Source organism: Leucoraja erinacea, chromosome 3 (assembly GCF_028641065.1).
Source record: "Leucoraja erinacea ecotype New England chromosome 3, Leri_hhj_1, whole genome shotgun sequence".
In the NCBI taxonomy this organism is placed as follows: Eukaryota; Metazoa; Chordata; class Chondrichthyes; order Rajiformes; family Rajidae; genus Leucoraja; species Leucoraja erinaceus.
The window spans coordinates 36,092,986-36,113,296 of NC_073379.1; the positions used below are offsets into that span (position 1 = coordinate 36,092,986).

The 20,311-nt window shown below is 43.4% G+C and overlaps 1 protein-coding gene across 1 annotated transcript in view; it reads left to right on the forward strand.

The window, feature by feature from the left end:
* Window positions 1–20,311, forward strand: part of grin3a (glutamate receptor, ionotropic, N-methyl-D-aspartate 3A) — a 166,440-nt gene that overhangs the window by 50,098 nt on the left and 96,031 nt on the right. The window contains exon 2 of the mRNA XM_055632410.1: window positions 17,889–18,487. Within this exon, the coding sequence (XP_055488385.1) occupies window positions 17,889–18,487 (599 nt within the window). The remainder of the gene's footprint in view (window positions 1–17,888; window positions 18,488–20,311) is intronic.

Below are 20,311 nucleotides of genomic sequence, written 5' to 3' on the forward strand. Positions count from 1 at the left end.
TCACAGTGTTTGAAGATTAGTTTAGTTTAGTTTTGTTTAGAGATACAATGTGAAAACAGTCCCTTTGGCTCACTGATCTATCCTAGACCCTAGGGACAATTTTACAGAAGCCAATTAACCTACAAACCTGCACATCTTTGGAATGTGGGAAGAAACCGGAGCACCCGGAGAAACCCCATGCAGTCACAGGGAAAACATAAAACTCCATGCAGACAGCACCTGTAGTCAGGATCATAGAAACACAGAAAATAGGTGCAGGAGTAGGCCATTCGGCCCTTCGAGCCTGCACCGCCATTCAATATGATCATGGCTGATCATCCAACTCAGTATCCTGTACCTGCCTTCTCTCCATACCCCATGATCCCTTTAGCCACAAGGGCCACATCTAACTCCCTCTTAAATATAGCCAATGAACTGGCCTCAACTACCTTCTGTGGCAGAGAATTCCAGAGATTCACCACACTCTGTGTGAAAAATGTTTTCCTCATCTCGGTCCTAAAAGATTTCCCCCTTATCCTTAAACTGTGACCCCTTGTTCTGGACTTCCCCAACATCGGGAACAATCTTCCTGCATCCAGCCTGTCCAACCCCTTAAGAATTTTGTAAGTTTCTATAAGAGTCCCCCTCAATCTTCTAAATTCTAGCGAGTACAAGCTGAGTCTATCCAGTCTTTCTTCATATGAAAGTCCTGACATCCCAGGAATCAGTCTGGTGAACCTTCTCTGTACTCCCTCTATGGCAAGAATGTCTTTCCTCAGATTAGGAGACCAAAACTGTACGCAATACTCCATGTGTGGTCTCACCAAGATCCTGTACAACTGCAGTAGAACCTCCCTGCTCCTATACTCAAATTGTTTTGCTATGAATGCTAACATACCATTCGCTTTCTTCACTGCCTGCTGCACCTGCATGCCTACTTTCAATGACTGGTGTACCATGACACCCAGGTCTCGTTGCATCTCCCCCTTTCCCAATCGGCCACCATTCAGATAATAATCTACTTTCCTGTTTTTGCCACCAAAGTGGATAACCTCACATTTATTCACATTATACTGCATCTGCCACGCATTTGCCCACTCACCCAACCTATCCAAGTCACTTTGCAGCCTCCTAGCATCCTCCTCACAGCTAACACTGCCCCCCAGCTTCGTGTCATCTGCAAACTTGGAGATGTTGCACTCAATTCCCTCGTCCAAACGCATGTGTCTGGCTCTGTAAAACAGCAACTCTACAGCTGTGCCACTGGGCCTCCCCAGTTCATATCAAGAGGTTGCTTTTTCCCCCAATGTCGCTCAGCTTCTTGAGTATTAGTGCTGCAATTATCCGAGGAAATGAATGGTATTCGATCATAGACGTAACCTATTCCTTGGAGATGCTGGAAAGGCCTGTCAGTCACCATCGGGTACCCAGCGCCTGATGTGTGGATATATCCAAGACTGGGCAATTCCAGGCAGAGGTTGTTGTGAAGACTTGTACTCACTCAGCAGCCACTGTGGGACTGCGGACTCCTTGTGGAATCCAGTGGGGTAGCACAAACATTTTTGTGCATTTTCCAGCTCGAGAACTGGTAAATCCATTGTGTGAAACCTCACCAAGATAACGGTGCTGTCGTGGCAGCCACATTGAAATCAATGAAGGAAACTGGCTGCTGGGAGAAAGATACGTAAAAGATTTTATTTGGTTTAATTAAGTTAGTTCAAATGCTTTTATTGCATTTTTGTGTATGTGTGTGTTTTATTCATTATCCAAGATGTTGGCATTAATGGGTCAACTTTTATTGCTATTCCCAATCTATTATTATTTTGTTAATTTTAACATTTATTCTTAATAATGTTAATTTTGGGCATTCCTGGTGAATGCGAATGGTGATGCCAGTCACAAACGTTCAGTTTAAACTAGGTTTGAGGGCTGGTGAGCTGTGGTGGGGGTGTCGCTACTCTTGGCACCATTGCTGTCTCCACAGTTTGCCACCAGTTCGGTAGATGCTCGCATTGTCCCAGGCCGCAACGTTGTGCCAGGAACCAAGTTCCTGGATGAAGTCTGCACCCAGGACCAGGACATAGGTAACTGGTGAGTGCACAGAAAAGGAAGATCTGCCCACTTGTTTCTGCAGGATTAGTATTTAGAAGGATGACAAAGAGAAGTTACTGATATTCTGTGAAATTGTCCTGTCAGATCTTTTCTGTCTATTGAGAGAGCAGGCAGAGTAAATTTAGTGTCAGTTTAAATGTCTTGTCTGAAAGATAGTTACTTGAAATATCATCACTTGTTGATAGTAGCATCAATTATAGTACTGTTCTCTAAATACTTTCCAAAGAACTCCATGGCTGTACAGTATTGACTGTGGATGTAGTCCTAACCAAATACATCTGGTACCTCCTCAGGCATGCACATGAGTTTCTGCCTAGAGTGGGATTTGAACCTACAAACATCTTTCTCAGAGGCGAGTGTGTGATCTCTGGTTGCTGCTTGTGGTGCGAGTGGGCCTGCAAATCAAACAGCTGATCATTAAAGGCATTGACTATTCAAACCAGATTCCTCTGTTTAGTTTAGTTTAGTTTAGAGATACAGTGCGGAAACAGGCCCTTCAACCCATGCCGACCAGTGATAATAACACTATCCTACACACACTAGGGACATTTACCAAGCCAATTAAGCTATAAACCTGTACATCTTTGGTGTGTGGGAGGAAATCGAAGATCTCGGAGAAAACCCACGCAGGTCACGGGCAGAATGATGCACAAACTCCATACAGACAGCACCCGTAGTTGGGATCGAACCGGGTCTCTGGTGCTGCAAGCGCTGTGAGACAGCAAATCTACCTCTGTGCCACTGTGTTGACAGAAATTATATTGGGAAAAAATTAGTCCACATACAAGGTTCATACTGTTATGGGCAAATAGAATTGCACCCCACCAGGGCATGTATTCTGCCTATTTGTTCTCACAGTGGACAATGACATGTTGTGGTAACCATGATGCGCTGAGACTGGGGAAACAGAGGCAAAATCACACTTGTGGATTTATCTATATATATACTTGTCTAATCCTATTATTTTCAATATATTCCACAGAAAAACATAAATAAATAAAATTTGATTTTAGTATTCCTTAGAGGAATTCATTTCAAAGGTGACTCTGAAATAGAGCATTTCCCAGTGCTCCAAACCATGCCGACCTGTCGGAACATGATTTCTTATGATAGATCACTGTTTGATTCACCCATTTGGCTTGTTGCTGTCTTGTACAGTTCACTTGCTTAGTTGTAGATAAATGTGAGCCCCATGCACTCGTCATATTCTATTAAGTTGTCTTCATTTAACAGAGCTGAAGTGGTTCCTTTCAAAGAGTCATATAACACTATAACAGACTACTCAGCACCGTTCCAATGCCAACCATCAAGTGTACCACCATTCTAATCCTATTTATCAGTGGTTGGCCATTTTCTTTTATGTCCTTTTCACAAAAATGTCTGACCCCCTCATTTCAATTATTACCAATGTTCCTCCTTTCTGTAAGTTGCTTCTTTAAAACAGTTACATTAAATGATAAATACATTCACATTGGTTGTATTTAATATTCCTGAACATTCATGCAATTTAATCTTTTAATGCTGCATTGCACTTATCCTTTATGTACCTCCTGAGAATAAAGGAGGTGTGATTATAGGAGCTGTTAACATATCCGCACCATGGATATCTGCCTGTGATTCTTTCAAATAAGATGCAAATGGATCTCTTATCTCGACAAATGGATGAAGGCAAAACATTGAAACTGGGGATACGAGGAACTGCAGATGGTGGAATCTTGAGTAAAAATCAAAGTTGGTGGCATCACATTGAAGGTGGTAGAAATTACAGAGTAAGGAATGCTGAATGTGGTGACTGATTGGGGGAGGGGGAAAAATGACGACAAGGGGAACCCTATCCTTGATCCAGATAGGAGGAAACGGGAAAGAAAGTAGATGTGGAATAATTGGAGGTCTCATGGTTGAGAGTTCTGTCAATGGTGATAAAGGTGAAAAGATGGTCAGGACAAAGGAGAAAACTTTTATATGGAACATGTTATCGTCAATGAGCGGTAGCACATTGGCGAGGCTGGTAGTGCTTCCTCACAGCGCCAGAGAGCCGGGTTTGATCCTGACTTCAAGTACTCTCTGTGTGATGTTTGACCTTTCTCCTTGTAATCACGTGGGGATTCTACTGGGGCTATAGTTTCCTCCCACATCCCAAAGATGTGCAGGTTTGTAAATTGCCTCTTGTTGGTTGGGAGTGGATCAGAAAGTGGGATAACTTAGAACTAGTGAGAACACTAGTGATGGTTGGCATGGGCTTAGTGGGCCGAAGGGCCTGTTTCCATGCTATCCTTTTGAATGGTTCGATGATCAGAACTGATAAGATGGAGACAGAGAAGTTGGAAAAATGGAATGAAGACCTTACATGAACCAGGGTGAAATGAAATATACTCAAGTTTAGTTAACTTTTTTTTGTTTAGAGATAAATCACAGAAGCAGGCCCTTTAGCCCACCAAGTCCATGTTGGCCAGCGATCCTCATATACTGGCACTATCCTATACAATAGAGACAATTTACAATTTTTACCAAAGCCAATTAACCAAATCTGTATGTCTTTGGAATGTGGAAGGAGCACCAAGAGAAGCCGGAGCACCAAAGAAAAACCCACATGGTCACGAGGAGAACATACAAACTCCATATAGACTGCATCCATAGTCAGGATTGCACCCGGGTCTCTAGTGCTGTAAGGCAGCAACTCTACTACTGCAGCACTGTGCAACACCATAACTGAAAGTCTAAGGCTTGCATTGGATGCCAGTCACTGGGATAGAAATAATGAAGTCAAGGAATCCAAGTTGGACCATGTGGAAATGAGAGCAGGATGGAAACTGTTTGAATTCTATGCAAGGGAAGAACTAGCACCAAAGGAGTCACCAGCATATCAGAAAAAGAGGTAAGGGAGCTGGCCTGTGTAGGACTGAAAAAGGATTGATCCACACACCCACATACCTTAGATGTATGCAGATTACCATGGCTACACTTTAGATTGGGAGAAAACGGATGAATTTTGAGGTGAACATAAGCTGATGCAGGTTGGTATGGCATCCTGGTTAAAAAGTGGCTTAAACTATATTTACGATCTAACCACACCAGTAATAAATGTACACAATCCTACCAGTCCAAAAAATGTTAGTTTTTCTCCTTCTTGAGTTAAAGAACTTGTTTAATGGATATATTGAGAATGGGTTTTTGCAGATGAAGGAGGGTGGCAGAGAGGGAAACTGGTTGACCATCTGTGCAAGGAAGAGGTGAAACGCCCTTCGATTATCCTGCTGTGGGCTGGAGGTCTGGAGAGATGGGGCACTCTTGGTGAAGATGAACTGGTTGGGATAAGGATACCGGAAACTGTTGAAATAGTAGATGTGATTGTTAGTGTCATGGATGCAAATAGGAAGGGATGGGAACAAGAGCAGAAAGAATGGAGTTAAGATGTGAATAAACAAAATCAGCTTGGATTTCCTTGCAAGCCCAACTTCAAAATCTGTTCAAGTGGAGACAGAGTTCTCAATCAGGCACAATTCGTACACAGATAGGATGAAGAATTAGCCAATGTCAGGACACAATTTCAAAGAACAGTCAGATTTTTTTGTTAGTCTTTTTTACTAGCTTTGGAAACAAACAGCAGAATGAGTTTTGAGACGGTGTTAGAAGTGATTGGAGTGAAGTGAAGAAGAGAGGGAACAATAACTGATTTTTGAAGATGTGGCAAATTATTGTGAGGTACCAATGGTAAGTGATTATAATTACACAACATAAACCATAAATGTAGTCCTGCCATCTCTCATTTCCAAAACAATCATAAATATTAGTGTAAGCATCATTTTTTCAATGTGTGTAATACATTTCATAAACATTTCATTTTTACCTTAAAATGAGTCTCTGGAGACTGGTAGTGTAGGAAGGAACTGTAGTTTCTGGTTTAAATTGAAGATATACACAAAATGCTGGAGTAACTCAGCATGACAGGCAGCATCTCTAGAGAGAAGGAATGGGTGGCGTATTGGGTCGAGACACTTCAGGCTGATATGAGGCAAGTTCAGGCGGACTGAGCGAAGGTGTTCAGCGAAACGATTGCCCAGTCTACGTTTTGGTCTTGCCGATGTATAAGAGTCCAAACCTTGAACAACGTATACAGTAGATGAGGTTTGAGGTGGTGCAAGTGAACCTCTGCCTAACCTGAAAGGACTGTCGGGGTCCCTGGATAGAGTCGAGGGGGGAGGTATAGGGACAGGTGTTGTATCTTCTGTGGTTGCACGGGAAGATACCTGGGGAGGGGGTTGTTTGGGACCCTTCCTCGTGGCTTAACAACTGGATTGGTGTGGCCTTTCCGACCGGAGACCGGCCCAGATACCAGAGCTTCAGCAGCAGGCACAGCATGGACTTTAACATCGCGGAGCTGCGCTCCTTTGCCGAGGATCACTCGTGTTGAAGCTCCGACCGCGGGGGCTAGCTGACTTTAACACCATGGAGCTCGGTCTGTGGAGGTTCTAGGCGCGGCGCGGACTTTAACACCGCGGAGCTGTATGAAGAAGTGCTCCAACCGCGAGGCCCGTGGATTTGGCATCATGAAGTCGCGGGCTCCGGTTATAAGCGGCCGATTCGGGAATTCCAAGCTGCGGATCCGTCCCGAGTTGGAGTATCGATCATGTTGGCTAGAGGGCCTGTATATCGGCGACTGCGGAGGGTTCAGGGCACTGACCACGGGTGAACAGGAGGAAGATTGGCTGGTCTTTTGTGGCCAGGAGCGAAAAAGACTACAAAAGCTTTGACCTCCCCACCGTCGTAGGGATCTGTCGTAGTCGCTGCCTCAAAAAGGCAGCCAAAATCATCAAAAACCCACACCATCCTGGCCACATACTCATTTCACCATTGCCATCAGGAAGAAAGTACAGGAGCCTGAAAACTGTAACGTTCAGGTTCAGGACCAGCTTCTTCCCCACAGCCATCAGGCTATTAAACACTACAATGAATAAGCTCTGAGCTCTGAACTGCAAAATACTATATTATTATTGCACTATATTTGTTATTTAATGAACTTTTCTTTTTTTTTCTCTCTTCCCCCGTTGTAGTGGCAGATTTTAATATTGTTCAAGAGATTACTCAATCTAGCCACTAAGTGGACTATATGATTAAAGAGAATGTCGTAATACGCATGTGAGCTTTCCGTGAGAACTTCAGAGCTTCTTCACAGATAAATCTTCATAACACAGTCTTTTGATTAATAGATTATTTATTGTTGATGAAAAACAATAAGGTATACATACAACCTTCTTCCGACTTGTATACTATAATCTTCGTCAAACTCCAGCATATCGATTTAAAGGTTAGAAAACTCCTCGTGTCTCCGTTACACTTCGCATGGTCAAAGGGTATGCCTTCCTCATGCAAGTCCCAAACTAAACTAAAACCTCAGCTTCTGCATAAGAAACGTGTGTACGTGTGTGTGTGTGTGTGTTTCGATGAGAACTCAGGATTTCAGAAATCGACTCCTCCCTAAATTTTATCAATTATCACCACTCCTTGGGGGAGTGTTTGCTAGTGCTGTTGGGGAGGATTTAAACTAATGTGACAGGGGGATGGGTACAAGAGCAGAGAGGCATGGGGTGTAAAATGAGGGTAGAAGCAATAGGTAGCAAGGTGAAAAGTAAAAGTGGCAGGCAGACAAAACCAGGGAAAAAATCAAAAAGGGCCACTTTTCAACATAATTGTATAAGGGGTAAGAGAGTTGTAAAAACAAGCCTGAAGGCTTTGTGTCTCAATGCAAGGAGTATTCGTAATAAGGTGGATGAGTTGAACGTGCAGATAGCCATTAATGATTATGATATAGTTGGGATCACAGAGACATGGCTCCAGGGTGACCAAGGCTGGGAGCTGAACATCCAGGGATATTCAATATTCAGGAGGGATAGAGAGAAAGGAAAAGGAGGTGGGGTAGCGTTGCTGATTAGAGAGGAGATTAACGCAATGGAAAGGAAGGACATTAGTTTGGAGGATGCGGAATCTGTATGGGTAGAGCTGCGAAACACTAAGGGGCAGAAAACGCTGGTGGGTGTTGTGTACAGGCCGCCTAACAGTAGTAGTGAAGTTGGAGATGGTATCAAACAGGAAATTAGAAATGCGTGCAACAAAGGTAAAACAGTTATAATGGGTGACTTCAATCTACATATAGATTGGGTGAATCAAATTGGCAGGGGTGCTGAGGAAGAGGATTTCTTGGAATGTATGTGGGATAGTTATCTAAATCAACATGTAGAGGAACCAACGAGAGAGCAGACTATTTTAGACTGGGTATTGAGTAATGAGGAAGGGTTAGTTAGCAGTCTTGTTGTGCGTGGCCCCTTGGGCAAGAGTGACCATAATATGGTTGAGTTCTTCATTAGGATGGAGAGTGACATTGTTAATTCAGAAACAATAGTTCTGAACTTAAAGAAAGGTAACTTTGAGGGTATGAGACGTGAATTGGCCAAGATTGACCGGCAATTAATTCTAAAAGGGTTGACGGTGGATATGCAATGGAAGACATTTAAAGACTCCATGGATGAACTACAAAAATTGTTCATCCCAGTTTGGCAAAAGAATAAATCAGGGAAGGTAGTGCATCCGTGGATAACAAGGGAAATCAGGGATAGTATCAAAGCGAAGGATGATGCGTACAAATTAGCCAGAAAAATCAGCATACCGGAGGACTGGGAGAAATTCAGAGACCAGCAGAGGAGGACAAAGGGCTTAATTAGGAAATGAAAAATGGATTATGAAAGAAAACTGGCAGGGAACATAAAAACTGACTGCAAACGTTTTTATAGATATGTGAAAAGAAAGAGATTAGTTAAAACAAATGTAGGTTCCTTGCAGTCAAAAACAGGTGAGTTGATCATGGGGAACAAGGATATGGCGGACCAATTGAATAACTACTTTGGTTCCGTCTTCACAAAGGAAGACATAAATAATCTGCCGGAAATAGCAGGGGACCGCGGGTCAAAGGAGTTGGAGGAATTGAGTGAAATTCAGGTTAGTCGGGAAGTGGTGTTGGCTAAATTGAATGGATTAAAGGCCAATAAATCCCCAGGGCCAGATAGGCTGCATCCCAGAGTACTTAAGGAAGCAGCTCCAGAAATAGTGGATTCATTAGTAAGAATCTTTCACAACTCTTTATATTCTGGAGTAGTTCCAGAGGACTGGCGGGTAGCAAACGTAACCCCACTTTTTAAGAAGGGAGGGAGAGAGAAAACGGGGAATTACAGACCAGTTAGTCTAACATCGGTAGTGGGGAAACTGCTAGAGTCAGTTATTAAAGATGGGATAGCAGCATATTTGGAAAGTGGTGAAATCATTGGACAAAGTCAGCATGGATTTATGAAAGGTAAATCATGTCTGACGAATCTTATAGAATTTTTCGAGGATGTAACTAGTAGCGTGGATAGGGGAGAACCAGTGGATGTGGTGTATCTGGACTTCCAGAACCTTTCGACAAGGTCCCACATAAGAGATTAGTATACAAACTTAAAGCACACGGCATTGGGGGTTCAGTATTGATGTGGATAGAGAACTGTCTGGCAAACAGGAAGCAAAGAGTAGGAGTAAACGGGTCCTTTTCACAATGGCAGGCAGTGACTAGTGGGGTACCGCAAGGCTCAGTGCTGGGACCCCAGCTATTTACAATATATATTAATGATCTGGATGAGGGAATTGAAGGCGATATCTCCAAGTTCAATGACACTAAGCTGGGGGGCAGTGTTAGCTGTGAGGAGGATGCTGGGAGACTGCAAGGTGACTTGGATAGGCTGGGTGAGTGGGCAAATGTTTGGCAGATGCAGTATAATGTAGATAAATGTGAGGTTATCCAGTTTGGTGGCAAAAACAGGAAAACAGACTATTATCTAAATGGTGGCTGATTAGGAAAAGGGGAGATGCAGCGAGACCTGGGTGTCATGGTACACCAGTCATTGAAAGTATGCATGCAGGTGCAGCAGGCAGTGAAGAAAGCGAATGGTATGTTAGCTTTCATAGCAAAAGGATTTGAGTATAGGAGCAGGGAGGTTCTACTGCAGTTGTACAAGGACTTGGTGAGACCACACATGGAGTATTGCGTACAGTTTTGGTCTCCAAATCTAAGGAAGGACATTATTGCCATAGAGGGAGTGCAGAGAAGGTTCACCAGACTGATTCCTGGGATGTCATGACTGTCTTATGAAGAAAGACTGGATAGACTTGGTTTATACTCTCTAGAATTTAGGAAATTGAGAGGGGATCTTATAGAAACTTACAAAATTCTTAAGGGGTTGGACAGGCTAGATGCAGGAAGATTGCTCCCGATGTTGGGGAAGTCCAGGACAAGGGATCACAGCTTAAGGATGAGGGGGAAATCCTTTAAAACTGAGATGAGAAGAACTTTTTTCACACAGAGAGTGGTGAATCTCTGGAACTCTCTGCCACAGAGGGTAGTCGATGCCAGTTCATTGGCTATATTTAAGAGGGAGTTAGATGCGGCCCTTGTGGCTAAGGGGATCAGAGGGTATGGAGAGAAAGCAGGTATGGGATACTGAGTTGGATGATCAGCCATGATCATATTGAATGGCGGTGCAGGCTCGATGGGCCGAATGGCCTACTCCTGCACCTAATTTCTATGTTTCTATGTTTCTGTCGGCTTTATTACCAAATGCACCGCCGAAAAAAAAAGTTAATTAACTCATAATTAGAAAACACGACTGCGGGTTACTGAATTGGATTTTAATTGTCCTTTCCATGTATAATGCTCAGGCAATTTATGCATTTTAAATGAGACATCAGAATCCCTCTGGAGAGCTTACTGACAGAATCTGTTCATAAAGAAAACAAGCTTGGTTCAATGTCGATGCAGTAATCATTTTGAAACCTCCAGTCTTACAACCCTACTTTTCTTGTCTCTTCAACATCTACATTTTTGCTTGGCCTACCATTGATATCTGTGGCTTCAGCTACCAGTGCATTAAGTTCTTTAATTAGCCCACTTAAGCCCTCTTTCTCTTTATCTTTTCTGTTGCCCTAATGTCTGAAATCTAACTCTCTGGTAGGTTTCAACCTTCAAATGATTATCTAAAATAATCCAGATAATATCCAGTAACATTCCGCCACACACTACAATACTTGCTGTTTGTGCTGTAGCAATGCAGTGCCAAAATTGTTTTTCAATTTATCCCAGTAATTTAAATAGATTAAATAGTTAGTTTAATGTCAATGCTATTGCAATTGAATGCTGTCATTACTTTCATTGTCAGCATACAATCTTTCAATGTAATGCACAATGTCTTATTTATATTATATTTACTTATTACATCGAAGGAGGCGATGTAGCACATCAACCCAACATCAGCTCAAAGAGCTAATACATCACTCCCATTCCTCCACTTATTTCCCAGTAATCTATGCTGTCATACATGCCCATAAACTTCACCCTGAATCTCCTGCCATCCACCGACATTGGATAAATTTAACGTGTCGAAATAACACAGCGAACCACTCGAGCTTAGGATATGGGAGAAAACCTGACCCTCCCAGCGAAATCCATGTAGTCATAAGAGGAATGTGTAAACTCCATGCAGACAGCATTTGAAGTCATGGTGGAGACCAGGCAGTAAGAGAGCAGCACGGCCTTCTTAGCTACTCATGAAAATATGAAATAAATATAATATAAATATGGTCTAATGTAATACACTTTTGTTTCCCAAAGCAATTACCCTGTTTTCAAGTAATGGGCCTGTCCCACTTAGGCAATTTTATAGGCGACTACAGGCGACTAGGCTATTGCCACATGGTCGCCGGGGTGTCACCTGTATGGTCTCCTCAGTCGCCCAACGAGCCATACCTTTTATCGCCACTGGATTTTGAAATGTTCAAAACGTTTCAGCGACAGTCAGCATTTGTGGGCTTGACGCCAACGATCATGGCCTGACATAGGTGCTGTCGCCAGGATGACGTAGGTTGTCACTGGTGCTGACTTCTGTGAATTCCATTGGTGACTACCTACATCACCCAGCGACAGGTACCGGAGACTGAATTGTCTTACCTTGTCGTAGCTTGTCGCGGGTGGACTTAGGTTGTCATAGGTGTGGTCGTAGGTAAACGTCCTAATGGGTGGCCGATTGTCAGTAGCTTGCTGTAGCTCGACGTCGACTAGGAGGTAGGTTGTTGTAGACACTGTTGGAGAAATTGTCATAGACATTGTCGTAGGGGGGTTCACCTGCTACGATTATGACAGTCGCCAAAAAATCGCCTAAGTGAGACAGGCCCATTAGAATGCCCAATTCTAATTTTGTAACATCAAGTTTACCCTCTATAGGAACTTTGCAATGAGGCTTTATATTATTCGCTGAAAAAAAAACACAACAGATGCTGGAAACCTGATATAAAACACAGCAGTCAGAAAGAAACAGAGCTAATGTGACCAAGAAAGAGCTAAGGTGACCAAGATTTTTTTTTTGTCCTATCTGGGACTCATGACAATAAAACTCTCTTGACTCTTGACTCTCTTATGTTAGAAATCCAACATGCAGAGAAGGAGGAGAGGTGGAGGGAATCGAGGAAATAGTGGTAGGGTGACGACAAAGTGAATGTTAATGGCACACTGGGACGCCATTAAACATTGGGGGGAGTTGAGGCTGCTGGGGTGAAGTAATGTAATTTACAGCTGATTTATCATCAGAATAACAGAAAGAGACGAATGAGAACAGATGAAAGAGAACAAATAGAGTGACTGAATTATGATTTGCTTGAAATCTGAAGCAAACGAGAATGTTAAAAGTACCCAGAAGACCAGGCAGCATAGGTGGAAAACACTGGGTTAATCTTACAGATTAATGATTTATCATCACAACTAGCCAGTTTAGTTTGGTTTAGAGATACAGCTCAGAAACAGGCCCTTCGGTCCACCGAGTCCGCACTGACCAGTGATCCCCATAAAGGGGCTGTCCCACTGCGGTGCCTAATCTGCGAGTTCAGAAGAGTTTGCCCTCGACTCATACTCGCAGCATGGTCAACACGAGGTCCTAGGAGGTCTTTGTAACTCTCCTTCATACTCGAGTGTAGTGCCCGCATACTCGAGGCCTCAGCTAGGTCGCGGCGTATATTTTTCAACGTTGAAAAATGCCCGTGAGTAAAAAAAGGACGCCATGGAAAAAAGCGATTATTTTTTTACTCGTAGGTTTAGTCCAACTAGGGGGTCTTAGTAGGTCAATAGACAATAGGAATAGGCCATTTGGCCCTCCGAGTCAGCACCGCCATTCAATGTGATCATGGCTGATCATCCCCAATCAGTACCCTGTTCCTGCCTTCTCCCCATATCCCCTGACTCCGCTATTTTTAAGAGCCCTATCTAGCTCTATCTTGAAAGCATCCAGAGAACCTGCCTCCACCGCCTTCTGAGGCAGAGAATTCCACACTCACCACACTCTGTGAGAAAAAGTGTTTCCTCGTCTCCGTTCTAAATGGCTTAATCCTTATTCTTAAACTGTGGCCCCTGGTTCTGGACTCCCCCAACATCTGGAACGTGTTTCCTGCCTCTAGCGTGTCCAAACCCTTAACAATCTTATATGTTTCAATGCGATTCCCTCTCATCCTTCTAAACTCCAGAGTGTACAAGCCCAGCCACTCCATTCTCTGTTAATCGTGTTGTTCGTATGTTATTCGTAGGTATTCGAGGGTAGTCTAAGGTAATCGAAGGAGGTCGAAAGGTAGTCGTAAATAGTCTTCAACATAGTCGAAGGGAGGTCGAAGGAGATCTAAGATGATCGTCTTCACTCTCCACTCATCAGTATCCAATTTTCCAGAAGCTTGTCGAAGCTAGTCTTCAACTTAGTCGAAGGAGGTCTTCAACATGACATTTTTTCAAACTCTTCTAAACTCTACTAATCTCGCCAATTAGGTTGCTGCAGTGGGATAGCCCCTTAACACAAGCTCTATCATCTATCCTAAGGGATAATTTACAATTTTCACCGAAGCCTATTAACCTACAAACCTGTATTTCTTTGGTGTGGGAGGAAACTGGAGCACCTGGAGAAAACTCACACGATCACAGGGGAAAGGTACAAACTCCGTACAGATAGCACCCGTAGTTGGAATGAACCCGGGTCTCTCGCACTGTAAGACATTCTACTGCTGTGCCACCGTGCTGCCCTGATACAAATTGGGAAGGCTGGTTATCCAAAATTGTTGAATTCAGTGTTGTGTCCTAAGGACTGCAACGTATCCATTTGGGAGATGAGAGATTGTGCCTTGAGCTTCTGTTTAGCTGTTGGAACAAGATGGATACAAGATACAAGATACAAGATACATTTATTCATCACATGTGCCAGATGGCACAGTGAAATGAAATTCCCATACAGCCATACAATTTAAAAAAAAAGGACTCAACACACCATAGGGTTTGACATAAAACATCCCCACACAGCAGAATCAAAGTTTCCCACTGTGTGGGAAGGCACCAAAGTCAGTCTCTTCTTCCATTGTTCCCCGTGGCCAGGGCCTCCCCGTGCCCTCCGCAGTTGCTGCTACGGGCGGCCCGATGTTCAGGACCACTCGCCGGGGTGTTGTAAGTCCGACATCGGGGCTGCGGGACGTCCTCAGCGGCGTGGACACCAGAGTCGGCCCCCTCCTACCAGAGTGGGCGGCTTCCAAAGTCCGCAGGCCGCGCCGGGTGGAGACTGCTGTTGGAGACCCTCTGCAAGGCGCCCCAGGACTCCACGATGATGGTCAGCACCGCCCGCGTTGGAAGCTCTCCGCACCAGAGCTCCACGATGTTGGAGCAGTGGCCCAACGCTCCGGAGCTCCAAATGGCACCCAGGTGGGCATCGCCCGCTCCGCAGTGACTCCAGCGCTGCGCCGCTGCTGTAGCAGCCCTGGTCTGGTTCCCGGTCCCCGGCAGGAAAAGCCGCTCCGATCCAGCTGGTAGGCCGCGAGGTGGGGGGGCGAGGACGCAACTCGGGTAAATAGTCGCGTCCCCACCAGGAAGAGACTGGGAAACGGTTTCCCCCTTACCCTGGCCCCCCTCCCCCACATAGAAAAGTAAAAGTTTCCCCCAACACAAAACTTTAGACTAACTAAAAACAAAAAAAAAGATAGAAATAACAGTAGGCTGTAGGTAGAGGCTGCCAGTGCAGCGCCCCTAGTGGCGGGTGATAGGGTGGTCAAATTGGGAGTGAGATGAAGAATTAAAGTGACAAGCAAGTGGTAGCTCAGCATCACACTTATGGATTGAATGGAGCTATTGAGAAAAGCAGTCACCCAGCATTTAGCTTCTCCGATACAGAAGAGATCATATTGTGAGCACTTTCACTTGCAAGAAGTGGATTGCTGCTTCACCTTGGAGCCTTTGGGTTCCTAGTTGGAGGGATGGGATAATGGTGTAAGGGCAACTGTCGCATCGCCAACAGATCCTTGAGAAAGCAACTACTGACTCTTTCTTATATCTCTTTCCAGGGTTCGTGCCATTGATGCAGAGTGAGTGTCTTGTGGATCCACCATTCTCTTTTACCTTAGATTTCCAGCATGACTGCAGGATTTTGTATCACAGTTGCTTTCTTCAGAAATGTAAATGGCTCAGAGCAGAAGGTGCAATTTAAGCTGACTTTTTAAAAATAAAAGCACAAAATGCTGGATACACTCAGGAGGTCAGACAGCATCTATGGTAAATGATGCAGAGTTAACATTTTGGGTTAATAACTTTTCATTAGAACTCAATTTCCAGTGATTTGCACAAGATCCCTTAATAAAAAAGTTTTCTGAGGACTCATCTTTCGTAATCATTTAACCAGCACATTGCTGCTAGCATGATTTTTAAAAACAAAACAAATCTTTAAATTATAGAATAATAACACACGATTCCATGGATTTGCAAAGGTTGAATTTGCTTTTAACCATGGGTCATTTTTTAATTTTAGTTTGTAATTACACTGTGAATAGCCAAATATGACAAACTCTAAAATTACGTCCCTCAGGGAAATTTTTGACACTGGCCCTAATTCAGCATTCAGTTGACCCTTTCAAAGGACGCATGTATACTTCAGAGGAGAGGAAATACCGGCAAAAAAACCTAATGCTTTTAATTAAGAAAGTCGGCTCTAAGTTTCCCACCCAAAATGACATCTGTCCATCTAAGTTGCCGCCTGACCTACTGAATTCCTCCAACAGTTTGTTTTAAGCAAGTGTTATTTTTGTGCTCAGGCAGGCATACCAGCATTTCCGAACAATGACAAAGATTTTCTTATATCTGAGAACTGAACTTGCCCTCAATTAGTTACCATTCATCCAGGAAATAAAAGAGATCTTTATTTTTAAAAAGTCAGAAAAAGATCTTGAGCTATCTTCTTCTCAATCATAGTTCATGTTAGGAGGATTACTGCTGTTAATTCATGTGGCACAACCAGATGACATGATTAAAGCTATTGACACTTCATAATGGGCAAGAACAAACTAATTGCAACATACATCAGCATTTTGGGCTGAAATAAACTGACAACGCAAGGAAAGTTAGAACAAGGAGCTCGCTCCCACTTGTCTACGAAATAATCTATTCTTGGAAGCAAAATAACCTTGAAATTAGGTCATTGCAACACTGTTTTGTTTTCAGCACTGCATCAGGGAAATCAATTTTCTGAATTTGAATGCTGGTTGTCAGGTTAAGTCACACAACTCCATAAATTCTACCAGGCACATGTGGTCACTAATCATGAATGAGTGTGTGAGATTTGTTTGTTCTTGGTGCATGCTAAGTTCCATCATAGTGTGAAGCTCTTGCCATGAGGAATGAGGTCACCTTATACCAAAGTGTCCTCATAAACTGCCAACCAATGTCCGTCTGTGCTTGTTTCTTTGACAACCCCGTTACTTCTGAGATTTAAAATGGTGAGTTCAAGAGAACCTCTCTTGACTAGAAAAAACATTTTTGACCTCAGAGTAAAACAAATTGAAGGTTTAATTGGCACGATTACCTATTAACTTAATAAAATCGCTTTCCTGTTATTTGGCCTAACACTATTAAATAAAAGGATTAATTTTATTCTCTAGTCTCATGCTACATCAAGAACCTGGTAAGAGATACAGGATAGAATTAGCAAAGTTATCTCGTAATGCATTAGGTTCCAGTGAGAGCTCTGCCCATTATTTCGTTCTTTCATTCCATTTTCCTGGCAGCCTATTCACTTGCTCATATTGGTTGAATGTCTAACAAAGAATGGTAAATACACAAATGTAAATCATTTAATATTACGTACAGATCACAATTATCTAATTTACCATATTTTGGGATTTAGACTTCATCGTGTTGCAGGGAAATTGAAACCTAGATCTAGTCTCCCAGCTTCTTTTTACTTGGGCTGATTAAGATATATTTGTAATTATTGCCAAAGCCAGGGCAGTTACTTTCATAAGAACATGAAGAGAATACAAAATAAGAGCAGGTTTATGCCATTCAGCCCCTTCAGTAGCCACGCCATTCTGTGAGACCATGGCTGATCTGATCATTACCCAGTTCGACAATATTTGCATATCGTCCAAATATTTCTCAGTCACAGTTTTGTTTATACCTTGGTGAGAGGAAAGATTTATCCCCATCTCAGTCTTAAAAGATCAATGCCTTACTCCTGAGACAAGACATCTTATTTGTAGCTACCCCCTCTCTGTGTAACTCAATCTCCCTCTTCTCCCTACCCATCACCAGGGGGAAGCAACCTTGCAGTATACACCAAATCAGTGTAGCACTGCTGTGAATTCCTCTGAGAAAAACACGCTGAAAGTCTGAGATGACATTTGCTGTGCTGATATGTTCTTTTTATTGATTAATACAGAATCCCCTCCACCTGCAGATGAGCCTGGAAAATTCTCACCCCACCAATGCAGACATACTTATTTCCCTCCTGACAATGAATAGCTGGTATGACGTCAACTTGGTTCTGTGCCAGGAGTGGAACGTGTCCGATTTCCTCAGCCTTTTGTACAACAATTCCAAGATTCACCTCGGGACCGTTTTCAACATCACAGAAGACAGCGATGACAATGATTTTCTGAGTTACCTACAAGGGTACTTGGCAGCGGCCAAGGCGGTCTCATTATCCATCATCACCTTTGGCTGTAACATTGACCATTTCCAAAGGATTTTCCAGTTGGCAGCAAACTATGGATTGACCCTGGCGGAACTCCATTGGATTCTTGGTGACGCTCAAAATGTGGAGGAGCTGAGGACTGAGGGGTTGCCCATGGGTCTGCTGGCCCATGGTAAAATGACTGAGCCTGCTTTCCACAACTATGTGCAGGATGCATTGGAACTGATAGCCAGAGCAGTAACCACTGCAACCTACGTCAGGCCAGACCTGGCACTCATTCCAAGTACAACAAACTGCATGCATTGGGAAGAAATTAATATAACATCGGGCCAGTTTCTTTCAAGGTAAGACTTGCTGCTTTTAAGAGTTTAATTGTTAATGGCATTAATCTTTCATAAAGTCATCACCAAAGGTTAAGTGAAATTTTATGAAAAGCAGAAAATTGGAAATACTATAAATCTATATAACTAAAACTCTGATCTTGACCGCTTTTGGCTCGCTGTGCTGCGATTTCCGAGAGAATGCCGCCACCTACGGCCGTCATTTTTGGCCACCTCACTCAGAGCCCCCCTCCGTCTTTTTGGACCAGAGGATTTTTCCCATTTATGAAAAATCAGAGAGATATTAATGTTTTTTTTAAATTAGCCATTCTCTCTGCTGCCCCTGCTGGAGGGAGGGGGAGGGACTATATAACCAGGAAGTGGTGTGCCTCTGAGTGAGTCTCTGCAAGATGGAGGAAGCCAGAGGGTCACGTCTCTCTGAGCTCGGAATAACACTGAACACATGTCTACTCAACTGTGAGTGCCCTTAATGTGGTTTGAAAATGAAAATATGATTGGTTTGAAGTAAAAATGTACTGCAAATGCTTGTTTGGGTTGAAGTAAAAATGCACTGCAAATGGTTGTTTTGGTTGAAGTAAAAATGCACTGCTAATGGTTGTTTGGGTTGAGGTAATTGGTGGAGAGGTGAAATTGGTGGAGAGGTGGAATATTGCATCGGGGGACCAGCCCTCCCATGTGAACATGGGACCCGTTGGGTATGAAATAAAAACAGATGCTGGAAATACTCGGCAGGTCAGGTAGTATCTGCAGGAGGGTGAAACTGTGCTATGCAGGCTAGTGCTAAGTTAATTACGTATTAATCTATAAAAAGATTCAGAGATGATTGGTAAAAAATTGTAAAATATCGCTGACTTTAACATCGTGAGCCTGGGATCTCTCGGCGAGATCACCAGTGGTGGAGCTCCATCCAGCGCAGCCTGTTGGCTTCGGAAGACGTGATCTCCAGTAAGGAAGCGGCCATTCCAGGTGCCCCAAGCCGCTGAGAGGGTTCTCCCGTCGCCAGAGCACCATCACCCGGCGAGAAGGGCCTGAAACATCGGGCCGCCGTAGCGGCGACTGCGGAGGCCTCAATAGGCCCGACTATGGGTGGACAAGGGGATGGGGACTGGACTTTGTGCCTTCCCTCATAATGGGAATCATTGTGGCGGGATGTTTTCATGTTTATTGTTAAATTCTTGAATGTTGTGTATTATCTTTATTAGTGTGCTGCAATGGCAAGTCAAATTCCACTACACCAATTGGTGTATGTGACAATAAATGTCCTTTGTATCCTTGTATCCTTAATGGGGTGTGTTTTTATTTTCCCTGGCAAAGCGCAGCTTATCTATATCCCATTGTCATTGCTGTGAAACTAAAAATCCTTTCTTCCAGTTTTTGGATTGGTAATGATGAGATATTATTCTAAATGTGTTGGTAGGAACCGCAGATGCCGGTTTACACTGAAGATAGACATACAATGCTGGAGTAACTCGCTGGACAGGCAGCATCCCTGGATAAAAGGAATGGAATAGAAGGAATTCCTTCTGTCCCACTGTTACTCCAACATCGTGTGTCTATCTCGGGTATTAATCTAATCTGTTTTGGACCGAATGTAACTCTTGGCCAAGGCATCAGCAAAAATGTCATTGTTTTAGTCCCATTCTCCCTACTACAATCAGTCTGAAGAAGGATCCAGACCCGTAATGTCACCTATCCATGTTCTCCAGAGATGCTGCCTGTCCCGCTGAGTTACTCCAGCACTTTGTGTCTATCTTTGGTGTAAACCAACACCTTTATTTTTATTACATCATGCAATTGTTAAACTGAATAAACAAACAGAGCTTCCAC